Source organism: Scomber japonicus, chromosome 24 (assembly GCF_027409825.1).
Source record: "Scomber japonicus isolate fScoJap1 chromosome 24, fScoJap1.pri, whole genome shotgun sequence".
Classification (NCBI taxonomy): Eukaryota; Metazoa; Chordata; class Actinopteri; order Scombriformes; family Scombridae; genus Scomber; species Scomber japonicus.
The window spans coordinates 9,630,842-9,653,915 of NC_070601.1; the positions used below are offsets into that span (position 1 = coordinate 9,630,842).

A 23,074-nucleotide genomic window follows, 5' to 3' on the forward strand; every position below is an offset into this window, starting at 1 on the left:
TAATACTACATATCTTGTTACTGCATTGGATTCTGGTCAGTTGAGGCTGGTGTCTGGCTGCTTTTTCCTCCTCCTCCTCCTCCTCTTTAATGGATTTCTTCTGGTATATTCACTCATAGAAAGAGCTAAATGGAAACTCTATAGCTCTGTAATTTTGACAGATTCTGAGACGTCTTAACTGTCTATTTAGAAACCGCTCTGCAGGGACATCAGCGTTGGCCATAAGTAAGAAAAATCCAGCACCACACAACAAAACAGGTCCACGAATGCAATCATTAACATTATACTTTCTGGTTAGGTTTTGCACTTTAACCGCAAACTTTTCCCGTGTAATTGATAGCAGACTGTGGTGAAAGTTGGCGACTACAAGATAGAAGTGTATAATTGTTTGAGTGGCACTTAGTGAGAATAAGGCTGGAGGTTGTCCAAGAAGATATAATTTGATAATTATAGATAAAAAATATATATATTTATTAAAAGTAATTTCTTCACTGGGTTACTGTAAATGTCTCATTTCTGTTGGTTGGTCACAAACATCATTTCAATATTAAGTTTCTGTGAACCAAAGTGGTTGCACCAAAACAGGGTGTGGAATATATTGTTTATGATGATACTTATACAAACAGTAAAGTGATAAAAAAACATTGCCATATTATGATATTTACACCACTCACATATCATATTGAATTATATATTTATAATATCTGTTTACTCATGTACTCCACAGCGACAAGAAATCTGGCCTCATAATGAAAGTAAAACTGCTGCCAGCTTTGCTTTGGGGGGGTTAATCAGCTCTCCCAGACAGAAAATGTCAACATAACAGCTAATTTATCTTCTGCAGAATACGGGTCTATGCTGACGTAATTGTGTTTTCCAGTATTTCATCATGTTCTCTATGAATATTAAGAAATATATCAGTACCATGATATTATCTTAAATGTTGCCCACCCCTTTGCCAAAGCATGGCAGCTTTAATGTTAATGTTTACTTACACAGAGCCAGCTGTTTCCTGCTGATTTATAAACAAAACAAAGTTGACACATGTCAAATAAACAAGGAGAGAGAGCATTACAGGGAGGGACTGATAGGGGAAGAGAGATGAGATGTGTAGCAGGCCAGAAAGGGAGGCAGGAGTGATGGATAGGTACAATAATAGAGGGAGGGAGCCGGCTATTGGGTTGTGAATAAATGGGAGGGCCTGATGGCCAAAACAACAGCTCCAGTGTCATTAGTCAAGTGCGACCAACAGCCTGCTAGCAGAGGTGGAACTCAAACACAAACACACAACACGAGCTCACTCAAGCGTGGCGTGACACAGTGAGCCACTGTGGCTTATACAGCCAATTAGGAAGGGGCCGAGAAAGAGATGGGGGACAAGAGGGGAGAAAGATGAGGAGGATGGAAAGGGAGTCGGGGGGGGGGGGGGGGGGGGGTGATGAGGATAGAGATGGAGAGAGCAGGAGAAATAGATACAAGAGCATGAAAACACACGGTCATGCTGGTGGGCGGTAGTTGTGAAGATTCAACAACGGACCCAAGACAGACATGCAGCGATCACAAGGCTCCAGTGTCAGCTTGGCTTAGATCCTCAGTAATAACTAACATATTGATGCGATGTTTCCACGTTGCGGACCGCGGGGACTCCATCTGCTTGTTCATGTAACAACAGCAAATTCATCTGACGTTTCTCTTGATTTCTTCTTAATTTCCCACTACGTCATGTTATGCAAAAAATAGAGGTGTGTGTTGGGAAAAATGGCTGACTTCAAATGTAGAGGCATGCTAATCAAGCAGCACACATGTGATCTCTCTCTATCTCTCTCTCCCTCTCTCTGAGGATGTGTCAGCTTCCCTGCCTTGCTTCAGGGGGCAGCAGTCCAAATGTGAAATCAATAGTCTTGTCCCTGCCCCTCAGGAGATTGGGTTACACACACACACACACACACACACACTTGTACGTATACACACATAAAGGGGCTCAGGTGGTCTGCTGCAGTAGGCACACACACACACACACACACACACACACACACACTTTTTAAAACATGATGCAGCACTGCAGCAGCAGACAACAGAGGCTGACTGCTGAAAAGAAGCAGGGAGACATTAAAAACAATGAGAAACTCTTTTTGTGCAATTAAAGTGCTTCGTAATGCAAGCCTTTATTTTTCTGCATGGTCATGTATAAATCTATAACCTGACAAGAAGCTGTTGTAACTTTTAGTATGTAGGTAAATGGGTTCTGGTTGTATCTAGGACACTGGGCAAAAAAACCACACCCAGTAGCCAAGGCTGGCTCCATATCAATGTCAGCTTTTAGAAATGTCTTCCACTCTTGAGTGAAAAATTCAAGCATGCCACTGTTTTTGTGAAAATGTTCAAACTCCCTCTCAACCTGTTATCATCTATTCTAGATAATAATAAAAAAACATCATGGTGCCAACGTGATGCTTTTGTCGCTTGGTTGAGCAGAACAGGAGGTTTACATCTGCCACCTGTTAGGGGATACAAAGCACAGTAGGTATAACATACTGGACAAGCAAAACACACACACACACACACACACACACACAGACACACACACAGATGGATAACCAGTGCATGAACAACACATTCTTCCTGCAACAAGCCGGCCATGTGCAATGTGCTGTACCTAAAAGGCAAAGAGAAACACACGCACATGCCACCAGCAGCTGGGAATGCCTTTCTCCATGAGCGCACTACGTTTCCCATCTTCCCCCTCGCTCAGTGCTTCACCCCATAACCCCCGCCCCCCGGCCACTGATTGCCTGCTGCTGAAAAGCTTCTTGTTATCTGGTATTTTTTTCCATTTCCCAAAGATGTGTTGTGGTTGCAACTTGTAAACCTTCTGAAACAGCGGGGGAGTTAGTTTCAAGGACATGTGGTTGCTATGACATCCGCATCACACCACAATAACATGTAAACCGTCATCCTGCATGTGTGATGTACATGTTGAACAATGTCAACAGCTGAGTGTCAAAGTTAGTAAGCATCCCCAGATGTCAACCCCCCCTCATCATCTGAAAACCCATCACACACACACACACACACACACACACACACACACACACACACACACACACACACACACACACACACACACACACACACACACACACACACACACACACACACACACACACACACACACACACACACACACAGCTATAAACCTCACTGACACACATGCATCCCTACTTCCTGGAACAGTAAAGTCCAGACAGAGCAGGCCCTGGGCTCCATCTCCTTCCACATTTAGGCCTTTTTACACATCATGGGGTTTAGTTTCCAAAATGAAAATAGCCCAGTGTACGTCTGGGCCTTTGTCCATAGACATTTTCCCCCCATTAGAGTTTTTTCAAGGCATTTTTCATTTTTAAATACTTTGACCAGACCTATACTGTATTTTCCAACTAACAAAGCCAGGTCTATAACTTTTAAAACATGAATAAGAGCGTTGTATTCATTCCCAGTCATGAATGGAAAAGCAATATCTTTGTATAAATTAGGGAGTGATAGACGGCGATAGATCAATAGATTACTACTTGGATAAAAGTCGGTGTATCTCTTAACAACAGGCTGAACCATTCATAGGAAAAACAGCGGTGCCACACGGCGAAAAACAGCACAGCAAAAACAGATTTCCTTGTCGTGCGAGCGATCAATGTGAAAAATGAGTGTGCTATGCAATCACTTGATCTGTGAAAATAACCATCGCTTGTACAAATACCGGTGGAAACGTTGAGACTCTGGCTTCCAAATTCAACGCAGATCTGTGATAGTGAGAGAGAAGGGAGAATAGAGGCTCACAGAAAGGAGCTTCTCTTTCACGACAGACCACAGGCATGGTTCAGCCTCACATGGTTCCACTTAAGTCAGGAATTATCTCCTTCGGCGAGGAAGAGTCTCCCTCTGACAGGATCCTCAGAGGCTTGACTCCTCTTTCATTTGGCTTTGATTTACAAGGACTTCTGACTGAGGCTTTTAGGGGGGTGAAGCCACCAGCTCTTTCCTCCTCTTCACGACAAACAACAAAAACATGGATCAACTCTGTCAACTGGTGATTCTACATACCGAAAAATGTAAAGCGGTGAGGTGACAGACATAGCACATGATGCCTCAGACATGCATGTTGGGGGCGATGCCATAAAACCAGCATTTGAGACCACCTAACTTAGCTTGCTACAGCAGCTACTTGAGCCAAAATAACAGTCTCTGTGGTATTTGTTGCGAAACGCTTCCTGGCACTAACGTCAATAGCAGTTTTTCCCCTTTTTATTGCCCACAAAAGCAATGGCACCATTTACAGGAACTCTTACCTCTTTTCCTTCTTCCTACTGAGGTTAAAGGTCAGATGAAAGCACCACTCCACTCCAATCTGTCACTGGGCTTTTATCCCCTGGAAAACAGAAAAAAAAGAACAAAATCCATCAGATATGATTTACTGTCTATTTTTGTGGCTGCAGTGGTAAAACACAATCCTCCCCTTTTGCTGACCTCACCCGAGGCCATTAGTCGGTGAAATTTCAAACTTATAGATCGACTTTGTTTGTTCTCAATGCACTGCGGGAGAATTCAGGAACTTGGCAACTGGCAGCTGGAGGAGAGCAGACCCATTTCACTGTCACAAGAATGCAGAGGATTAACTATGGAGGGTGCTTGAGCGGGAGACTTAACCAAGCACATACGAAATGACACGCACAGCCCGTAAGACACTTATCGCGAAGCTCTGAAAGCAATCAAGCACAACTCTCCCTTCATTAGAAACTCTCTTCATCATTACTGCGAGATTAAGAATGTGACATTTGAGCTGCACAGGCCTTCTTCATTTGACTACAAAGCCTTCCAGACCCACACACACACACACAGAGAGGCCAACCCAACTAAACATGACAACCACCGCAGGCTGATCATTTCCCAACATGACTCAGAGCAGAAAACCTTGTAAAAACTCTTACTTGTATATCGACTTTGACTCACCGGTCTCTACCAGTATTACTGACTAGCATCCAGCATTTCAGCGAATCACCGACTCACACTCATCAGCGCTGACTCATACTAGCCTAACCTTATTTCATCTCAAATAACCTGCTGGATCCTAATCTGGTGATAAAATGTTATACGGGCTCCTGGGGTTGTAGCTTAAACATGCTGAGCTGGCCAGTGTCTGTTTACTTAGTGTGTGTGTGTGTGTGTGTGTGTGTGTGTCTAAGTGAGAGAGGTAGGCAGCTGATGTTGTGGCTAACTACTAGGAAGCTATTCCCGCTGGCCTCAGCTGTTCCTTCGTTTTTTGTCTGCACCAACTGTTGTTCCCCCCCGCAGCATGTGGCCAAAATAAAAATGTGAGTGTATGTTTTCACAGCAAACAGGCTCCTTGCGGCAGGGAGAGAGTATCATGAAAAGCACAAGTTTGTGTGTTCGTCTAAAACACACAATTGCCTGCTCTGGCTACAGGTCGCCCGCCTGCCTTCCCCCACGGCCTCCACCCATCTTTCTGGCGTAATTTGCAAACAGTTAACGTGTGATATGGCTCAGTCAACACAAGGCCATTGAACAGGTGTTGTAGTGACACATGGATCTGTGCAGCTGCAAGGAGCACAGTTGCTCCAGTCACAACAGCGCGAGGGCCGGCGGGGCAGCTGCTCCCAGCCTGAAAACAAAGGTAGGGCTGCGACACATGCACAGACAAACATTAGCAACTCATGACCAAAGAGCTGGTTGCACAGAGAGGAAGAAAACAAAAAAGTCCATTCAAAATGACTCAAGTCAAATAATTTCTGACATACTGTACATTTTCCTTTTCAGTTTCTTTGTATATTCTGAGAGGGAAATGGTTCTGGGAATGGCTCTGGTACATAGCTTCTAGGTATGAGAAGTAGAAATACTTCTGTACACCCGTGTGAGGGCTTTAGAGCAACATGTCCTGGAAACATGGACTCCATGAGCACTATTAAAACACACACACACAACTGCCCAAAAACGTACCCTGTGTACAACAGTAAGTTTTTGTGGCTTCCATTAGCACCCCACTTCAACAACAGACCAAAGGGGAAAACACAGGGTCCTATGTAGTGGATACAGGTGTGTCCTTGTCCACCCACACTTCCCGCATTAAGTGCAGTCCTTCAGGGCAGCTCGTTTCCTGTCGGGGCAGGAAGTGGGAAGGAGGGTCGGGCAACCGGGCGATGATGTCACAGGAAAAGAAAGACATGATTGTGTTGTAGGGGAAACACAGAAAAATGAGTAAGCAGGCGTCGAGCGGAGCTAAAAGCTGGATACATGTGTCTCCAATCTGTGAATTTAGTCATCATCATAAATATTAACACATGTAATGTAATATAGCTTTTACATGACCAAACACACATGAAAGAAAAGCAAATATGACACACAAGCCACCACACAGAGATTTTGTTGCTCAGAGTGACACACCAATTTAACTAGGCAGATCAGTCTACAGTATGCCCTTAGGCATTTATGTAGTGTTCATTCACTTATACTGTATTCAATGATGTTATTTAGTTCTAATTTTGCAACAGTTTATACTATAGTCATCTATTCTACTCTACCATTTTCAAAAGATTTGATTAAACGCTATATCTTAAATTATCAGTTGGATAGTCAACATCACATATGGCATTTTTACATATCTGAATACATAAAATTAGAAAAATAAACTCTACAGTATATTAAATTTACTTACAATCTAAGATCATAACAAGTATACACCATCACATAAACAGTGTGAAGTCTGCTTGGAACTACATTGGCACAGAAAAGAAGACGCACCACCCATCATGACTCAGAGACTCCAGATTAATGATTAAAGATGCATTCTACTCATTCTTGTGTCACATGACTAGATAACATCTCAAAAATGTGATTTATCATGCGTGCTGTGAAACACGGCGAGGCGGAGACCATCCAGTGCGATAATCTGGCGGTGACCTCTGACTCACAACACAGAATGGATACACTTCCTCATTGACCTATTATCTAGAGAACAATGTATAGATTGCAGGGGAGTTATTGATCAGAAATGTACCCAGCAGCATCTTAATCTCCTTCTAGAGCCAGATAAGGCCTTAGCAGTGACCCTGAGTGCTCCTGTGAAGGCACTGAGCTAAACCATCAGTCAGCTGATTGATGGTTCGCTACAAAGCTGATTCGCGCTGAGAGTGTGCATTAATATTGATCAGTGAATTACTTTTAAGTCAAGTGCAACTCAAAAAGCCTCTGTCCTTGAGCAGCGACCTCTTCAGTGATTCAATGCAAACATCGGGTGCTGTCAGAGTCAAAACAAACTGCTGTCTTGGTGGAGCTTTAACCTGTGGTAAAGTTATTGTTGAACTATCATTTACACACTGCTTTTGTTGTCCCCCCACCCCACACACAAACACACATGTTGAAGTCTGCTTATGATTACAAGGAGCTGATCTCCTCCACTCAGTGGGATTCTCCACGGTCCGTGCAGCGAGCACTCTGCTCTGGAAAAACCACACATGGTGGGAATTACGGAATAATGCTGCGTCAGGAATGTTCCCACGATGGCCAGTGGGATCTGATGGAGGTCCCACTGGCTGGTCGGCTGCCAGCAGGGGTTTATGGGTAATGTAACACACACATACAGAGTTCCATGATAAAATGCCTCTTGTGTTAGTCTACACTTGGACCTGTTCTTCGTGCGCTGGATCAAAAGAGTCCTTTGTGTCAAGATCATTTGAACACATGTGCACTGGTTTCATTTTGACTGCACAAGAAATCGCTCTGCTCAACTCACAAAACTCATCATTGGCACAGCTTGCTCCACAGCTTATCAGCTTAAAAGACAGAAATCTCACTTCTCTTTCACACTGTTTTATTCCAATAATCCCCAGACGGGATTCAGTGACAGCGGTGAGGGGCGAGGAGGGGGTCAAGCTGACTGACCACAAATATGCCAGTAGCCCAAAAGCCAGTCGTGATGCCAAACTCAATCTCAGTTGAGTCACAGGGTTGGGTTGTCTGTGTGGCACGTGGGTCAGATAATCAGGAATCACTAGAGAGTGAAGATCAGTGGAGCAAAGAGAGATTAGCAAGCTACTCAGCCACTAACTTAACCCAGAGAGGCAGTCAATAGAAGCTTGGGCTGACTCACAGAGCTGCTGGGGTATTAGTCAATGAGATTTAGCAAGAGGCAGCCACACAAGCGTGCTCACACACACAGCTATTTTATGAGATTAAGCCTGCAGGTTTGAGTGACTGTCAAGGGATTCTCTCACAAAAAATGTGTCAATCCACTGGCACGGCGGTGAGCACGGCTGCTTTCGCTTGGATTCTCTCTGCATTGTAGGTCACTGCTGCTACTCCAGATTCCTGCACTGTCCTACACGAACCCTAATGTAAGAAGAAAGAGGCGCAGCCAGCCAGCATCAGTCTGTACAGTAAATTCAGAATGCTGAGCTCGAAGCCAAGTGTGAAGTGTGACTTCCAGACGTTGGCGGAGGACACGAGGAGAGAAGCGAAGAATGACCTCAGTGTTTCCAAACCGCTGTATTTCACATGACATCAGCTGCACCGAAGGACTTTTTTTTTATTGGCTTTTCTCTCCCTTCCTCCTCCATCTGATACTTCTTCACCCTCAGCAACTCCCATTTTTCACCCCTTTCCTCCCTTCACAGGTGTTCTTCCAATTCCCTCCCGAGTCTTTTTGGCAGCCAGCTCAGGTCGTGGAGCTGGAGGACATGCCAGCAGGCCTGCAAGTGACGTGTGTGATGTGTGGTGACCCTTGTGGCTCTTGGCGATGCGACAGGGGGACGGGCTGCTTTCCAACCCCTCTTGTTTCCCTTCCTCGAGGTTTCACCGCACGCTTAAGTACCGCCTGCATGGTGTCGCTACTTTCTTACAAACATGAGCCGGGCTAAATGACATGATTACGGGTGAGAGTGAAAAGCTACAGATCTGAGGAGGGGAAAGTAGGCTGCAGTGCATATTTAATGGCAAAACAAGCCTGTTCAGCCCCAGTTTTTGGTGTACTGCTAGTTCGTGGCTTGAACTGAACACTTGAAACAGTTGGAACGTTTAAATAATGTAAGGGTGCGCCCGTTTTCTCCTTTCGCTGTACAGGCCTCTCTGGAGCTGCAATTCAAGAGGGTGACAACTTAAATCCAGCGTGAGGGTCAGGTCTGGAATCTATTTTCTATGCGTGGACCCAGATGTGTTTGTTCCAACGATTCAAACATACACCACCGCCACTGAAACCGCACATGCAAACATGACACCCCCTACAACAAAATATGATGCTAACCTCCCTGAAAGAGACACCCGGAAAGAACTCTGTAATCACCATCATCCGTGACTTTCTCTGATTGTTTTATAATGCCACTATTGTTAGTGTATGCTATAAAACGGAATCCTCGCTGGATTTGACTGGAATGTAACCCACAGGTCAATGCACAACCACATCTAAACAGGGGCCATCTAAACACGTTAGGCCGAGAGGCAGGCATTTCACAGCGGGGTGGGGAGGGGGGGGTGGCACACACTGCTGCGTATGCATCTGTGTGCGTCTCTCAAAAGGCTGTGCACGACGGGCTTTAAGTGTTAACAGAGACCGCAAGAAGGCAAACAAACACATCGACCCCGGGCCAACACACGCACATAAACAACAGACACGGAAACTACTGTTATGGTTTCATGAGAACTAGCTGAACTCTGATCAGACGGAGAAGCAAAGAGGACACAGGAACTAGTGGTGTTGATGTTTCTCCCAGGATAAAAAGCAACCACTGCTGCTGCTGTACTGCTGCAAAGGCTTGTCCATTCAGGATAATTCAATTAAGGACGCCAAAGAGCGCATGTGAAAGCAATACAGAGAGTAGGAAATAAATCCACTTTCTCCTCTCCATATGTAATGCGTACGCCAGGCAGATCATACATCACCCCCCAGTCAATAATGAATTTTTTTTTTATAGCAGCCAAACAGCACATGTGTGTTTCCTCTGAGTTGGCACTTTGTGTTCTCTTTTACAGACTCTCTCTGAAGCACTCCTGCTTGCCTCGAGCAATTCATGTCCCATCTTCATGTCAAAGACCCATTATCCGTAGCAGCTCACTCTACAGTCTGTCCATCCACGCAGACAGGCCGTCCCATCCAACAACCCATCCCGTGACTGTTGTGGTGGAGCTTTAACAGGACTTTGCTGCAGATTTCCAAGGCAGGTGTGGTAGAGAACGAAACTCGATACCATAAATCACCGCCTCTGTGCTCTCCCCGCCGATACCTGATGTGGTTGCTGGAATTCTAGACGAGAATTCCCACTGGGATGAGATTCCACCCTTTAGTGCTAAGATCAGTTTCAGGGCGATTACTCGACTCGGTGTGACTTATCTTTAAAAAAAAAAAAAAAAAATCAGCCTCAAAGCTCTATTGTGGTGGTCACAGGTGTTGATCACACTGACTGTATGATTAACTGCACCCCTGTGTGGCAGAGAGCAACAATCAAGACAGTATGTTTCACAAAGGACCCCCCCCCCCCTCTCATTTCCTGTCACGTGCACTGCTGAGTTAACAAAGACTGAACCCCTGCAATTGTGAATGGACCAGACCATCTGTAATACAGTAGGGTCTTCACCAGCAGCCAGCGGTGAGAATCAGCCACCTGCCATTGTCAAAGTCACACTGATTAATAGCTGCCTAAGCTGCTTAAACAAACTGCACAGTGAAAGACATGGCAAACAAAAAAGTGACGATGAATGAATGAGCAATGCAACAGGCAGGGCGAGTATCACAGCACATCAGATCAAATATAGGAAAATAGATCATGGAAAAACTTGACATGAGGCAGAAATGCTTACGTAATTGAAAAGGTGGACCAAACCCCATTTATGTCATCAGCTGCTCTAAATCACAGAACTTATTTCTAGACTTGCGATTTTCTACTGATGCATAACATTTACACAGGGAGACATCCAATGTAAATGAAGCAGAGGTCTTATTTTCTCAGATGACAGTGGATTCAATAGACCAGAATTCAATCCAATTTTCTTCACTCAAAATCTCTCGCACTTTCTCTTTCAAACTAAAAAAGTTAGATGCAACAAGTGCAAACAAGCGTAAATTGAATTATTACTTAACTCCTGGAGCACATTGAACACAACGAATCAATGATATCCAGTTAATCCCACCAGAACTGACCGACACTATAAACACATCCACTTGTAATACTGCAGAATGCTTCAGGAGAAAGCATTCACCCAATGGCACAGATATGAGAGCGAACATGGCAAGGAGATGTGAATTGTAGGTCAATCCTTGCCGTGCGTATCTTCAGTTGTCTTTATATAGCGGTGTGTGCGCGCCTGTGCGCTTGAGTGCACCTGCTGAACGAGGACCCAGATCATGTATTGCCCTGAAAGGAGAGGAGGGTGCCCTCCTTCTGCCTGCTCCAATCAGTATTGCAGCTGGAGATAGAGAATTTATAGGTTTAGCACAAGCTACTTTTCCTGCTGCCGGGAAAAAAGATAGAAATGATAGAAAACAAAGCAAGTGAAAGTGTGTGCCTAAGTTTTTAAGGTTGCTCAGCCTTATCCTTGTCAAAGAATTGAAATTAATCATGTCAAAAGAAAAGGCCGCATGTGGATGCTGAACAATTGATTTCCTGCCAGAGAGGGCATTGATATAAGTTTCTAAGTATGTATGAAAAGGCCAACAGGAAGAGCAGCTCGCTATCTGGAACAGTAGAGTTTTCGTAGCCTACAGGAGGGCCGGCTAGCCATTTGTCTTTGTTTCCAAATGGCAGGGGCAGCTGCCACCAAAGGTCAGCAAAATGTTACCAGAACAAGGCCCTATACAGGCTGGGACCTCATGCCTGTGACAAGAGGAGGGAGGCACACCCGAGTGGAATGAGACATGGACACTTTTGCTCTCGTTTTCACTTGCACACAACACAGGCGTGATGTGGCATCTTGTTTGGCATCGAGGAGCTGGGTCCTGCTGCAGCTGGTGGCTTCCCGCCCCTCCATCTATACTCCAGTGCTCATCCCGAGCTAAGGTATCTGCTACCTGTGTGGGAATATCAACTTACACTCTCCCCTCCGGCTGTCCGTCAGGGTTTGTTGAAGTCTGCGTTTGAAGTGGCGTCCACTCGCTACCCTCCTTTACCCACCTACGCCCCTGGCTGTAACACAACCTTGGTAAACTTACACCCACCCCCCTTACCCCCCACCCCCCCACCCCCCAGACAAGGCCCTTGCAACTCGCACGACACAGCGCCAAGGAAACGCTGATAGACTAGCACGAAGGAGATGCTGCAGTCCCTGTGGATCATTCTTCAAACCCAAAATTTCTTTGACAACTGTTTTTCTCATCTAATCAACTACATTCTAAAGAAATCAAGCGTACACAAAAACATGGATGAAAGGGAGCAGAGGGATGGAGGCAGAAAAGCAGAAAAGGTTTTTCTTCTTCGTTCCTTCTTTTGGCAAAACACGATAGAGCGGATGAATGAGAAAACCATGTTTCTGGTTATTTTTAAGCTGATGTTTCTTCTAAAAAATATGTACACACACACACACACACACACACACACACACACACACACACACACACACACACACACACACACACACACACACACACACACACACACACACACACACACACACACACACACACACACACACACACACGCTCTCTTTCTGGGTTCTCTTTTCAAAAAGCCTCGAGAAAGAAAGATGACAGTGAAAAATTCCTGACATGTGCACTTAAACAGGGGCAGAGCTCCTTTTTGACATATGTTTTACTTCTGTGGCTGGAAATTTAATCCATGACTGAGCTTTTTATGGCTGAGCTGTATACCATACAGCCTGAAAGCAGTGAGTGACTTCAGGGCAATTGAGTCTATTGAGAAAACATTGTTGCTATAGTATGATCCTAATACATGAGGTGCGTGCCCGCTGTTACTTTCAGTTGATTAAATGTCTTGGTTTGTCACAAAAACTTGTAGTTCTTGGCGGGAATTGGATATGAATAACGATGCTAACTCAAACATGAACTCACTGAACTTACACTACATGATATTGATACAACCGTGTCTTTTGGAATCTAGCCGCAGGCCTAAAATAAGTCTCTCAAAACTGCTTCTAACATAAAAAAAAACAGAGCAAATATTTTCAAATCTTCCATTTCACATAACCAGCTGATAATTAAGAAACACATTCACATATTGGAAGCAGCACAGGAAACAGAGCCACTGTAACAATGCCCACAGGAACAAAAACATCACATCGCTGGGTTTTCCAGATGTGCTTGAGGGTATCACGCGTTTTCTGTCTTCTTTTGTGTCTCAATCTAGACAATGACTGATATCTGACTCCAAACTCCTGCTATTTTCCTCTTGCAAAAGAAAAAAACAACAACAGCATAACAAGCTTAAAGGCATCTGCCTGAGGGGGGGCGACCAGAGGGCCAGTAGTTATTTTCAACCCATTAACTGCACTGTAAGCGAATGGGTCGCATTGTTGCTGCACTGTCTCCATGCCCAGAATAATGTGCTTCGAGTCTAGTGCTTTGTGGATGCAAATCAAGCGTGCCTTAAGGACACAGACGGTCTATTATAATGCCACTGTGGGGAATAAAGGCTGGGCCAAGTGGCTTCTTCTTAGTGGCTTTTATTTGTGTGTGTGTGTGTGTTTGTTTTGCTGTATTCAACCCTGAACTGAAGAGATATAGCTTTGGCAGTTCAAATAGCACCGGCACAGGGAATGTTTACGGGGTGGAAAAGCTGGGCTCATATGGCAACCAGCCAGACAGTGGCATGGTGTGCAGCCCCTACAAATGACCTTTGAACCCCACTGTCAGTCAAGGGTCATTATCTCACCAGTGTTAATGTCAGCAGAGCTCAGGCTAGAGAGGGAAACATAGTTTGACCTCAGTGGAGAGACTTGTTGTTTTGGGAGTTATTTCTGCCAGTAAAGCTGCAGCAGCAAAGTGTAGAGATGTATGCAAAAGTTGAGCCACCTTGACAAATAACATATTTGGTGATTTCTTTTCAGTGAGAAAAATATCAACAATTGTCATTAGGAAGTGTCAGTTGGTGCCAATTTCAAATGCTTCATCAGCTTTCCACAGTGTGAAATGTAATTTGGTTTAGGGAAACTGTGGAGGAGAAACCTCTTGGAGAGAGAACTGCTCCTTTGCTGGCCAGAGAGGCAAATCCAAACCACCATTTGACTGCAAACAAGCTGCAGGAAGATTGAGCAGACTCAGGAGTGGTGGTGCACCATACCATAAACATCTTCCTGGAGGAGTGAGTCAGTAGAAGAAAAACCTAACCTGCATCCTCATTATAACATCTAACATCCAAGCGAACTCTTTGGACACAGCAACAGCAGCATGAAAAAAACACCTTGGCAACTGTTAACATGGTGATGGATGTATCATGCTTTGAGGTTGTGTTTCAGCCAGGGTCACAAGAAAGATTGCATGGCTGTAGAGACAAATGGGTTCCACTAAGTACCAGCACAGTCTGGACGCAAACATCACGTTATCTGAAGCTGAAAAGAGGACGACTTCTACAACAGGATGCTAGACACAGTCCACTGACTTAAATATAACTGATAATCTGCAGGAAGACCTTGAAAGAGCTGTGCATGTAAGACAGCCTAAGAATATTGGAGAAGCCTTGAGCAAGAAGAAGAACAAATATAAAGATTGAAAGACTTTTAACTGGCTACAAAAATCATTTGCAAGCTATAATAACTGCCAGAGGGAGTGTTACTAGATACTGAATATGTAGGGAACCCAAACTTTTACACATGTCACAATGTTGTTTTGATTTTTGTTTGATTTAGAATGTAAAAAGTATCTTCATTCATTTTTGCTGAAACAACATTATTATTACATTGTGTTTTGCATATTCTAGAGGGACTGTTAACATCACTAGAATATGTTATTTGTCAATGGGTGCCTTAACTTACATATTCTAATGTTTAACTTTTCCACTGGATGGCTTCTGAAGATAAAACTAGGCCTACAAATGCATCTCTGTTTCCATGTAGTTTAGCAGCATATCTACAGGCTGGAGTGGAAGGGAGGTATTAAACTGGGAATAGCCACTGGTCAAACTGGCTTTATCCAACCTGCAGCCGGTGGCCTCATCCCAACAAAGGGAATTAAAACACAGTTCAGGAGCTGCAATGAACGAGGTGGCTAATAATGAAGTGAACCCAGCCACACACACATCACTGATATATATATCCATCTATCCATCTATCTATCTGTATAGGTTGTTGGGTTTTTTTTTAAAGACATGAGATGTGGCATTTCATAATCCCACCAGCAGGATACAAACATTAGCGCGACAAAAAGCATCGGCCATTACCAGCAGCTGAACAGGGTGGAGACTGTACATCTCTCTTCAGCTCACATAGATGCAGGGGGGGGGGGGGGGGGGGGAAGAAAATGAGCTTTTAAAAGAATCATACCCCTCCCACCCCCCTTCCCAACAGATCGGCCACGAAGGGCTCGGCTTTGGCAACACAAGTAACAAAATACATCACAACAATAGACTTCCAATTGTCAGTGCCATCATGAAAGCTGCGGCTCTTTTCCCAGTCGGCCCAAAACGCTGCGCACCCTTTCTCCCCCAAGAAAGGGATTGTTCAATGGCCGCATAGGGGGCACAAATTAACCCCCCCCGCCCCCCCATTCAAACAGCCGGCCACACCACACTCAGTCAATAATATAGCCTATCACAAATGAATGGCTTGTTTTGTGGTTTTGTAGTAAACATTCGGCTACGTCTTCTTCCCAGAGGGCATAACTGAAAGCAGTGAACAGTGCAGGCATACATAACATGATAAACTGATACTTATTGATTGATGATTTATATTTTTAGTACCGGAGTTTGCTTTTATATATAAGGAATAGTACAAAAGAAATGTGAATTAAAATCTTACTTACAGTCACAAATGGGATTCACAAAGAGGCTCCTCTCCTCCTCCTGTGTTTTTCCCAATGGGAGCAAATCTCACAACCTTCAAGGGGAAAAGAAGAGGAACTCCTGGCGAAAGATATGGTTTTTAAAAATAAATAAAAATCTACTCAAAAACTGCCCGTCGTCCTCATGTTTTCACGCGTTGCCTCGTCTACACATACAATCCCATTCCTCTTTCCCATTCTTCTCTCCTGGAGCTGTTGAGGAGGAGACACGCTGCGCCTCTCCGTCGTTTCCTGTCCAGCCCAGAACCTGCGCGACGTTCACTGCGTGTCGGAAATATCTTATAATAGGGTTTGATTCAGAGAGGAGAATGAAGTAGCTGATTAAATGGGTGGAAGTGGGAGCGGGGTGTTTATCAGGCTTGCCCGATTTGATCAAATGACACATTGTTGCGAAATTTCCTGCGTATTATTTGCTGGAAAAAATATTATTTGCCCACTTTCATCCTGTTATTCCAGCTGCTTTAGTGCAAAGTCATTCAGTGCTGCTTTTTTATTATATTATTTTATTTTATTTTTACAATAAAGCAACATACAAACACTAACATGTTACATGGACACGTCGAGTCACCTACAAAGCAAGTGAATGAGAAATGTAATAATTGTGCAGTGAAATGTAGGACTCTCTGAAAAGCGATGAAGGCAGCATCAGACTCCAGCAGCTGAGTGAAGCAAGCAGCCACATTGAAAGCACACAGGAGCTCTGCATGGGTTCATGCTGATGCTCAGCACCACCAGACAAAAGGGACATGTTCCAGATTAGGAGATTATTGCGCGTCCTCCATATGGACACACGGCATTACTGATCTCTCATTTATTTGCAGAGTTAGAATTACAGACAACATTTTAGAAATTCTATAATCCCCACCTCACAATCCAATTCATGTGTCACCACACACAAAATAAATGTTTTCTACCCTTTCATGAACTATAATCCTACTTTGAACTGTCATACCTTGAAGTGTTGTAATTAAAAACCGGTGTGGCAAATGGACACACACCTGGTTTGTAAACTGTAATCAACAGGCTGATCAAAATAAAGTGATGTGTTGCCATCTGGTGGAGCAAGAAAGCTATTGCACCTTCACCTCAAATTTATTGTGTAGATCAGTGGTTCTGAAAGTCGGGTCCGGGGACCCCTAGGGGTCCATAGGGCGGTTCCAAGTGGCCCCCAGCAAAAAGGGTAATAATTTATTATCACTATAATTATAATATAGTGATAATAAATAACACAATGACAGAATGTATGACTGTTTTGGCCATGGGTTATATGCACTTTCTATAACAAAACATCTAAAAGAAAAAACAGCAATACATCTAAAAGCAAAAATCTTCAGATGGGGCACCCTGGTTTCATTTGTGTTTGTGTGGGTTTGTATGTGTTAGAGAACCACTGGTGTAGATACAGCCACAGTCTTGTTACTTTCTCTCATAGCTGGCAGCAAAAAAAACTCTTTTTTTTCTCCTCACTGACGAATCTAAACTCTGTACATGTGTTTTACTCAGTGACTCAAAAAGAACACAGAGTTTCTTGTTCACCTCTCTCTTTGTCTTTGTGTGAGGTAATGAAACATTTGGCAGCGACACAAAATGTCAGTTCAAACCTGATCTGTTTAGTTTGTCTCATTGTGCTCAGTGAACCTTTTCATGCGGTACACTGGGTCATTGCACTTCTGGCAACTCACTCGACCTCTGTCTGTGGCTGCAACATTATTCTCCTCATACTGCCTGAACACGTAGAGAGTAGAAAATACAATTTACAATGGCAATGAAAACACAGCATTTTCTATTATCCGTCTTATAGTGCCCACTTGTGCTCCTAGTTTGAATGTCACATAAATTCATGTTCCTTCACAATGATAGCATAACGTTTTAATGTACAAATTTGCTCAACAAACACCTTTACCAGTAATACTTCACTTTATAGTAATGGTAAAAATATACTTGTAAATATACTTAAGTAATATTTAACTAAAGCATAACCCATGATTAAATTAATTAATGAATTAATTAATGCAAGATGTATTATTAATTCCTACTGCTGTGATGTGATTAGTTTACATTTAATAGATCATCACTTAAGGAATGTTAATTCATGTTTTTTTTCATATAATAATTAATATACGACCAAATGAGCTGGTTTTCTCTTACATAAAAGTTTATTTCAGGATCATGCATGTGCTCAGCTGCTTTAATAAAAAGAAATATTGATTCATATTTCTATGAAAATAGACCTAGTGGAATTTTTGACATACTTGTGTTGTTGTTTTTGAAAGCAGTGGAGGCAAAGATGCACTAAAACCAACATCATTATTTTTACTCTGGTGCTATGTTGTGGAATACAGTATGTCTTTTCCAATGAGAGGAGCTTACTGAAGTCAGGTTAGGACTTTTTTATGAAACAGGGCGACAGATTTATAATGAATGAATGATGACACTGTTACTTTAGCTGTCTTTGTTTTCTGATGTGGGAGTTATTTTCTGGTTCTTAAATTGTTGTAATGTGTTTTTGGATTCCAGGACTGTATTTTTTAATTTTGATGTTGAATGTCTTTGTGTTTTCTTTATGTTTTCTTTGTCTTTTAGCATTTTGGGACCATGTTGGAAATTAGTGTTTTCACTTTTGTTTAATTTATGAAGTCAATTAATCAATCAATCATCTAGCAGGTACCAACTGACAAATTATAAGAGAGTGATCAGACATTTTTTAGCTCAACAGAAGTGTGATAGGCCTCCCCAATATCCAGGCAACTGAGTGTGTATTCTCATAGAAATATGATGCTATTTTTTGATGATCTATTAAGAGTGAACTAATCTCATAAAGTAAAAGAGACTTGGTCATTTGATAAAGAGCATTGATGATACATCCTGCATTCCTTTATGTATTAAATAATAACATCATGTATTAGTTAAACATTACCTAAGTATATGATTTGTACCCCTCTTACAAAGTGTTACCCTCTTCACCACAGTGCAGCTGACATTGCCAAAATTGTTCAAAAACTTACAAAAAAGACTGAACTATTGTGCCCAGGACAGATAATAAGAACAGTATTTTCCTCTGATGACATTTTTGGTCTAAATGAACACAATCTTACATAAAATGCAACATTGGGTATCAAAGGTCGTACACCCTGGGAGAGAGCGGAAACTTCAGAAGAGGAGGCGTTTGCTGCCACAGGATGTTTTCCCTCAGGGGAGGGTGTGTGATCTTCAGTCGCAGCAACACTGTGGGAGTGATTCAGTGTGAGACAGAGCAAGGATGTGATGCAGTACAGTCAAAAAGACGCACGCATGCAACCAGGGCTGATGATATCGGAGTAACGGATCAGATCTCTCTGCAGACTACAGTTGATGCAGTTTTGCTGGAGGAGCTTGAAGTTGTAGGTGATGAGGACAGGTCTTGAGAGCATCACTCCGCTGGAAGCAAACTTACGCTCTCAAAAATGCAAAAGATGAAGATGAGTGCTTGCTGGATGTTCGTGATCCTCCTGGGCTGCAGGTTGTTGCATGCATCTCAGTCTCCGAGTGCCAATAACTGCCCATGTAAGTTGTAGACTTTAGTGAAATATATAAATTCTAGCTTGTAATAATCAGTATGTTTTAGTATATTAAGTATATCGTATGCAAGTAGTAGTGATCACTTAAAAGTTGAAATTTCTATTCACCAGAAAAAAGAAACAAGTCGTTTGGAGTAATTTCAACTTACATAATAGTGACTAATCCTTTTCTGACACTATGACAGTGAAAACACTTTACTGTGCACTATGTGGTTAAGGTGGGACAGTTTGGTTTCCTTTGTAAACACACACTGAGGTTTAGATTTGCAAAATCAGTAGAAAATTGAGTATCAATGTATTTGGATGATTGATTGTGTAATTACAGCAGTGGATATGTAGCTTAAAGTTATTGACTGTTTATCTGTTTATTACTACCTAAAATTACACTTTCTGTATAGTTTTCTAATGCCTGTTGAATATATGTATTTTTGAGTTGAAAAACATCTTAATATGAACAGTCAGCAAATACCACAAAGATAGGATGTGCCACAACTTAAGCTGTTCTCACAGCTATCTCACACTATTTCAACTGTAATCCGCGCAGCAGCTATAGCGCTTCATCAAAAAAAACCACAACCTGAAGGCATACTTGAGTCAGTCACTGCCTGACTCAAGAATGCCACTCACATGGCAAATGTCTGTTTTTCACTGTGAAATGTGAGGCAGGTTAAATGTGCCTAGATGTGCTGATATTGAACAAATTCCGTGTGGGGGTGGAGTTGCTGTGAAATGACGAGTTTCAAAGCCTGAATTTCAGTTAGGGGAATTAAATGCAAATAAATCAATCTTTGCAGGAGCTGTAGCTGTAAAGAAGTCATTTCCTTTGCAAAGGTGTCTGGTGTTGGTTACAGACAATGAGACAAGCATCCTGACTTGGGCCACTGTAACGTCTGTAGCTCTCAGCTTAGTGCATTGTTTCACTTTTATTTTTAAAGTTACAGTGTTTCAAAGGACAGTCTTTGAAACAAAAGTCAAGAGCTTAATTGAACATTTAAAAGGTTTTATTTTCTGTAATCATTCCTATTCATACTGACCATCAGAAGATCTGTTCATAATGCATTTATAATGTAAGGGATGGGGGACAAAATCCACAGTCCTCGTTCTGTGCAAAGCAAATCTAAATGTTTTTGGATTATGAAGCTTTTTACAGTCTTTTTAGTGCCAAAGTCCCTCTTTTTGTTACTATACTTGCACCACAGATCAACAATAAAACCCAGAGAGGGAATTTGACGTTAAAAAGATAGATATCCACTTGATATTAATTCAGACTGCTGAATCTTCATACGTGCTTCAGATAAACGTTCAAATGCATTTTTGCACAAAATGACTGCAAAATGACATTGAAAGTGCATGTGAAGCAGATCTTTTAATTAGCATGATGATAAGGAAAACCTGTTTCACTTTTAATTAAGGCACTTGGCTGTACTTAAAAAAAAAGTGAATCTAGTATTTTTCACAAGGCTCAGTTCGTGATTCCTAATCAAAGATCTTACATTATAATGTAATGGAATAACCCCCTAAATCATTATCACATTTATCTCCACAGACACGCCGGAACCTGTCTGTATACCTGACAAACACAATGCGACCATACCTTGCCCGAACATGACTGGGGGTGAAGACTTGCGATTTAGCCTTTTTAAGAATGAAAAAGCAATTCATAATCATACATGCAGCAATCCAAAAAACACTTCATACTGTAAATCAAACACCAGCATGGTTGATATAGACAGATTCAGATTCAGATTCAGAACCGCTCAGCTAAATGAATCGTCCGCTTTCATCCTCACTGGAGTGACTGCTGAAAACTATGGTATCTACAGATGTGAGGGCATATCCACGTACCCTCCTCCTTATACACAGAAGCCATCTCCTAAGAGGATCCTGGTGCTTGCAGATGGTAAGAATTCCTAAGAGGTACAATCTATAATTTTTTTGCATACAATACAGTACACTGAATACTTTCTTTTTATGTTTTTTTTTCCTAGGACACCAATGCAAGTTCAAACCTAAACCACCATGTGAAATCAAACATGTAATCCCGGGACTTGATTGGATTTGGATTTCTGTGATTGTAGTTATCAGCATCTACAGCATAGTCGTCACCATCATCGCTGTGCTCAACTATGTAAGATATTTCTCAAACACATACCATTTTTAAAGAGTATAATCATTATAAAGTCATTTCTTATGAATTATTTGTCCCTTTAACACACTGGATTATGCAAAAGAAGCAATTTAGAAATGGTGAAATTGAATCTGTTGTTTTCCAGTTCATTTGGGGTTACAAAGTTCACACCAAACAATACCACCTGAAACCACAGTGTGTGAACTTTTTACAGTGGGAGAATATAGTAGAGGTGTGATGCTACAATAGAGCCACACCTAAACGTTTACATACTGTGGCCTTCTTCCCACACGCCTTCAACTAAGAAATATGTGCTTTTCTTCTCATTCCTTTCATATTATATATCTGACCGGTACTGTGCAGAACTATGTATGTGAAGAGTTTGTTTTCACATTCATCTTTAAGGAAGTAATTGAAGTTTGTACAAAGCATGAGACACAACTTAGTAGTAAAAGCAATTATTTTATATCTTCAAACATCTTGGATTTCGGAAAGACTATAAAGTAAAAATACTTCATATTTTAGTAATTTTGTGATTTTGAAAATACCTTAATACATTTTCTTAAATTTGGCTAGCAAATTTAGCCACATACTTCATGACATGGCTTCACAATTCAATGTTTTAGAAATACCGAACTACTTGATAAGTGAGAATTGAAAGTAACATTTAATTTAATTTAGATTTTTTTCCCCAGCTGTTGTATTCTATCTTATTTAAGTTTAAAATAGCTGTATGTCTCAGAGTTTCCAATCAATATTATCTAAAAACTTTTGTCCTAATTCTACTTGTGGAAATTGTATTTATTAATTTTTTCCACTTTTAAAATGAGAAAATGTTAACTTCACACCCTTCAGATTACCATGTTCTTAGAAGGGCAGACAGACATGGTGCTGTTGTTCAAGTTGTCTTCATGTATCTTACAGATCAAGCTGCGGCATTCAGACTCCCAGAGTGACTACATGAACACCAAACCCAGAGCACCCAAGGATCGCAAGAGGAAGAGAGGCTTAGAGAATCCTATACCACGACACTTTTGATCAGCTGTCCATCACCTGACCCTTTGCACAGTTATCCCCAATCAGTTGTCTGCATAGAAACAGAAGGGGGTGTCCTCGTAGTAGCTTTCTCTGACCAGAACATTATATATGAGTGAGGTTTGTTTTGTTTAGTGTGTCTTGTTTTAATCGGCATAGTTGTTTTGTGTCTACAAAGCAAAAGTAGCAGGTCCTTTTTTTCTTTTTCTTTTTTTTAACAGATGTGGTTGTATGAAAACAGTAAAAATAACTTACCCAACATCGGTTTTGCTCACTTCCTGTCTCACTCACTGACTGACTCTGCCTATCTCACACACACACACGCACACGCACACGCACACACACACACAC

General features: G+C 42.2%; 2 protein-coding genes across 4 annotated transcripts in view; one reads left to right on the plus strand and one right to left on the minus strand.

The window, feature by feature from the left end:
* Positions 1-16,183, minus strand: part of raph1b (Ras association (RalGDS/AF-6) and pleckstrin homology domains 1b) — a 39,801-nt gene extending 23,618 nt beyond the window's left edge. The window contains exons 1-2 of one of the 3 annotated variants that reach the window (XM_053314361.1): positions 15,965-16,183; positions 4,344-4,423 (exon numbers count right to left, since the gene is read on the minus strand). The gene's annotated coding sequence lies outside the window, so the exon portion shown is untranslated. Of the gene's footprint in view, positions 1-4,343; positions 4,424-4,982; positions 5,056-15,964 lie in introns of those variants that run through there. The other 2 variants (XM_053314362.1, XM_053314363.1) reach the window with 2 other exon arrangements.
* Positions 16,184-19,328: 3,145 nt separating this feature from the next.
* si:dkey-1h24.6 (uncharacterized) lies at positions 19,329-23,030 on the plus strand. The gene is made up of 4 exons (XM_053314606.1): positions 19,329-19,546; positions 21,107-21,460; positions 21,549-21,688; positions 22,613-23,030. Exons 1-4 carry the CDS (start codon positions 19,447-19,449, stop codon positions 22,724-22,726), a joined length of 708 nt encoding a protein of 235 aa, XP_053170581.1. The 5' UTR covers positions 19,329-19,446; the 3' UTR covers positions 22,727-23,030.
* Positions 23,031-23,074: the final 44 nt, after the last annotated feature.

Excerpts from the sequence above, each read along its gene's own strand:
- si:dkey-1h24.6 (XM_053314606.1), top strand. The coding sequence starts at position 19,447 with ATGCAAAAGATGAAGATGAGTGCTTGCTGGATGTTCGTGATCCTCCTG. Across the intron at positions 19,547-21,106 it reads GAGTGCCAATAACTGCCCAT|ACACGCCGGAACCTGTCTGT; the intron begins GTAAGTTGTAGA and ends TTATCTCCACAG. Across the intron at positions 21,461-21,548 it reads GATCCTGGTGCTTGCAGATG|GACACCAATGCAAGTTCAAA; the intron begins GTAAGAATTCCT and ends TTTTTTTCCTAG.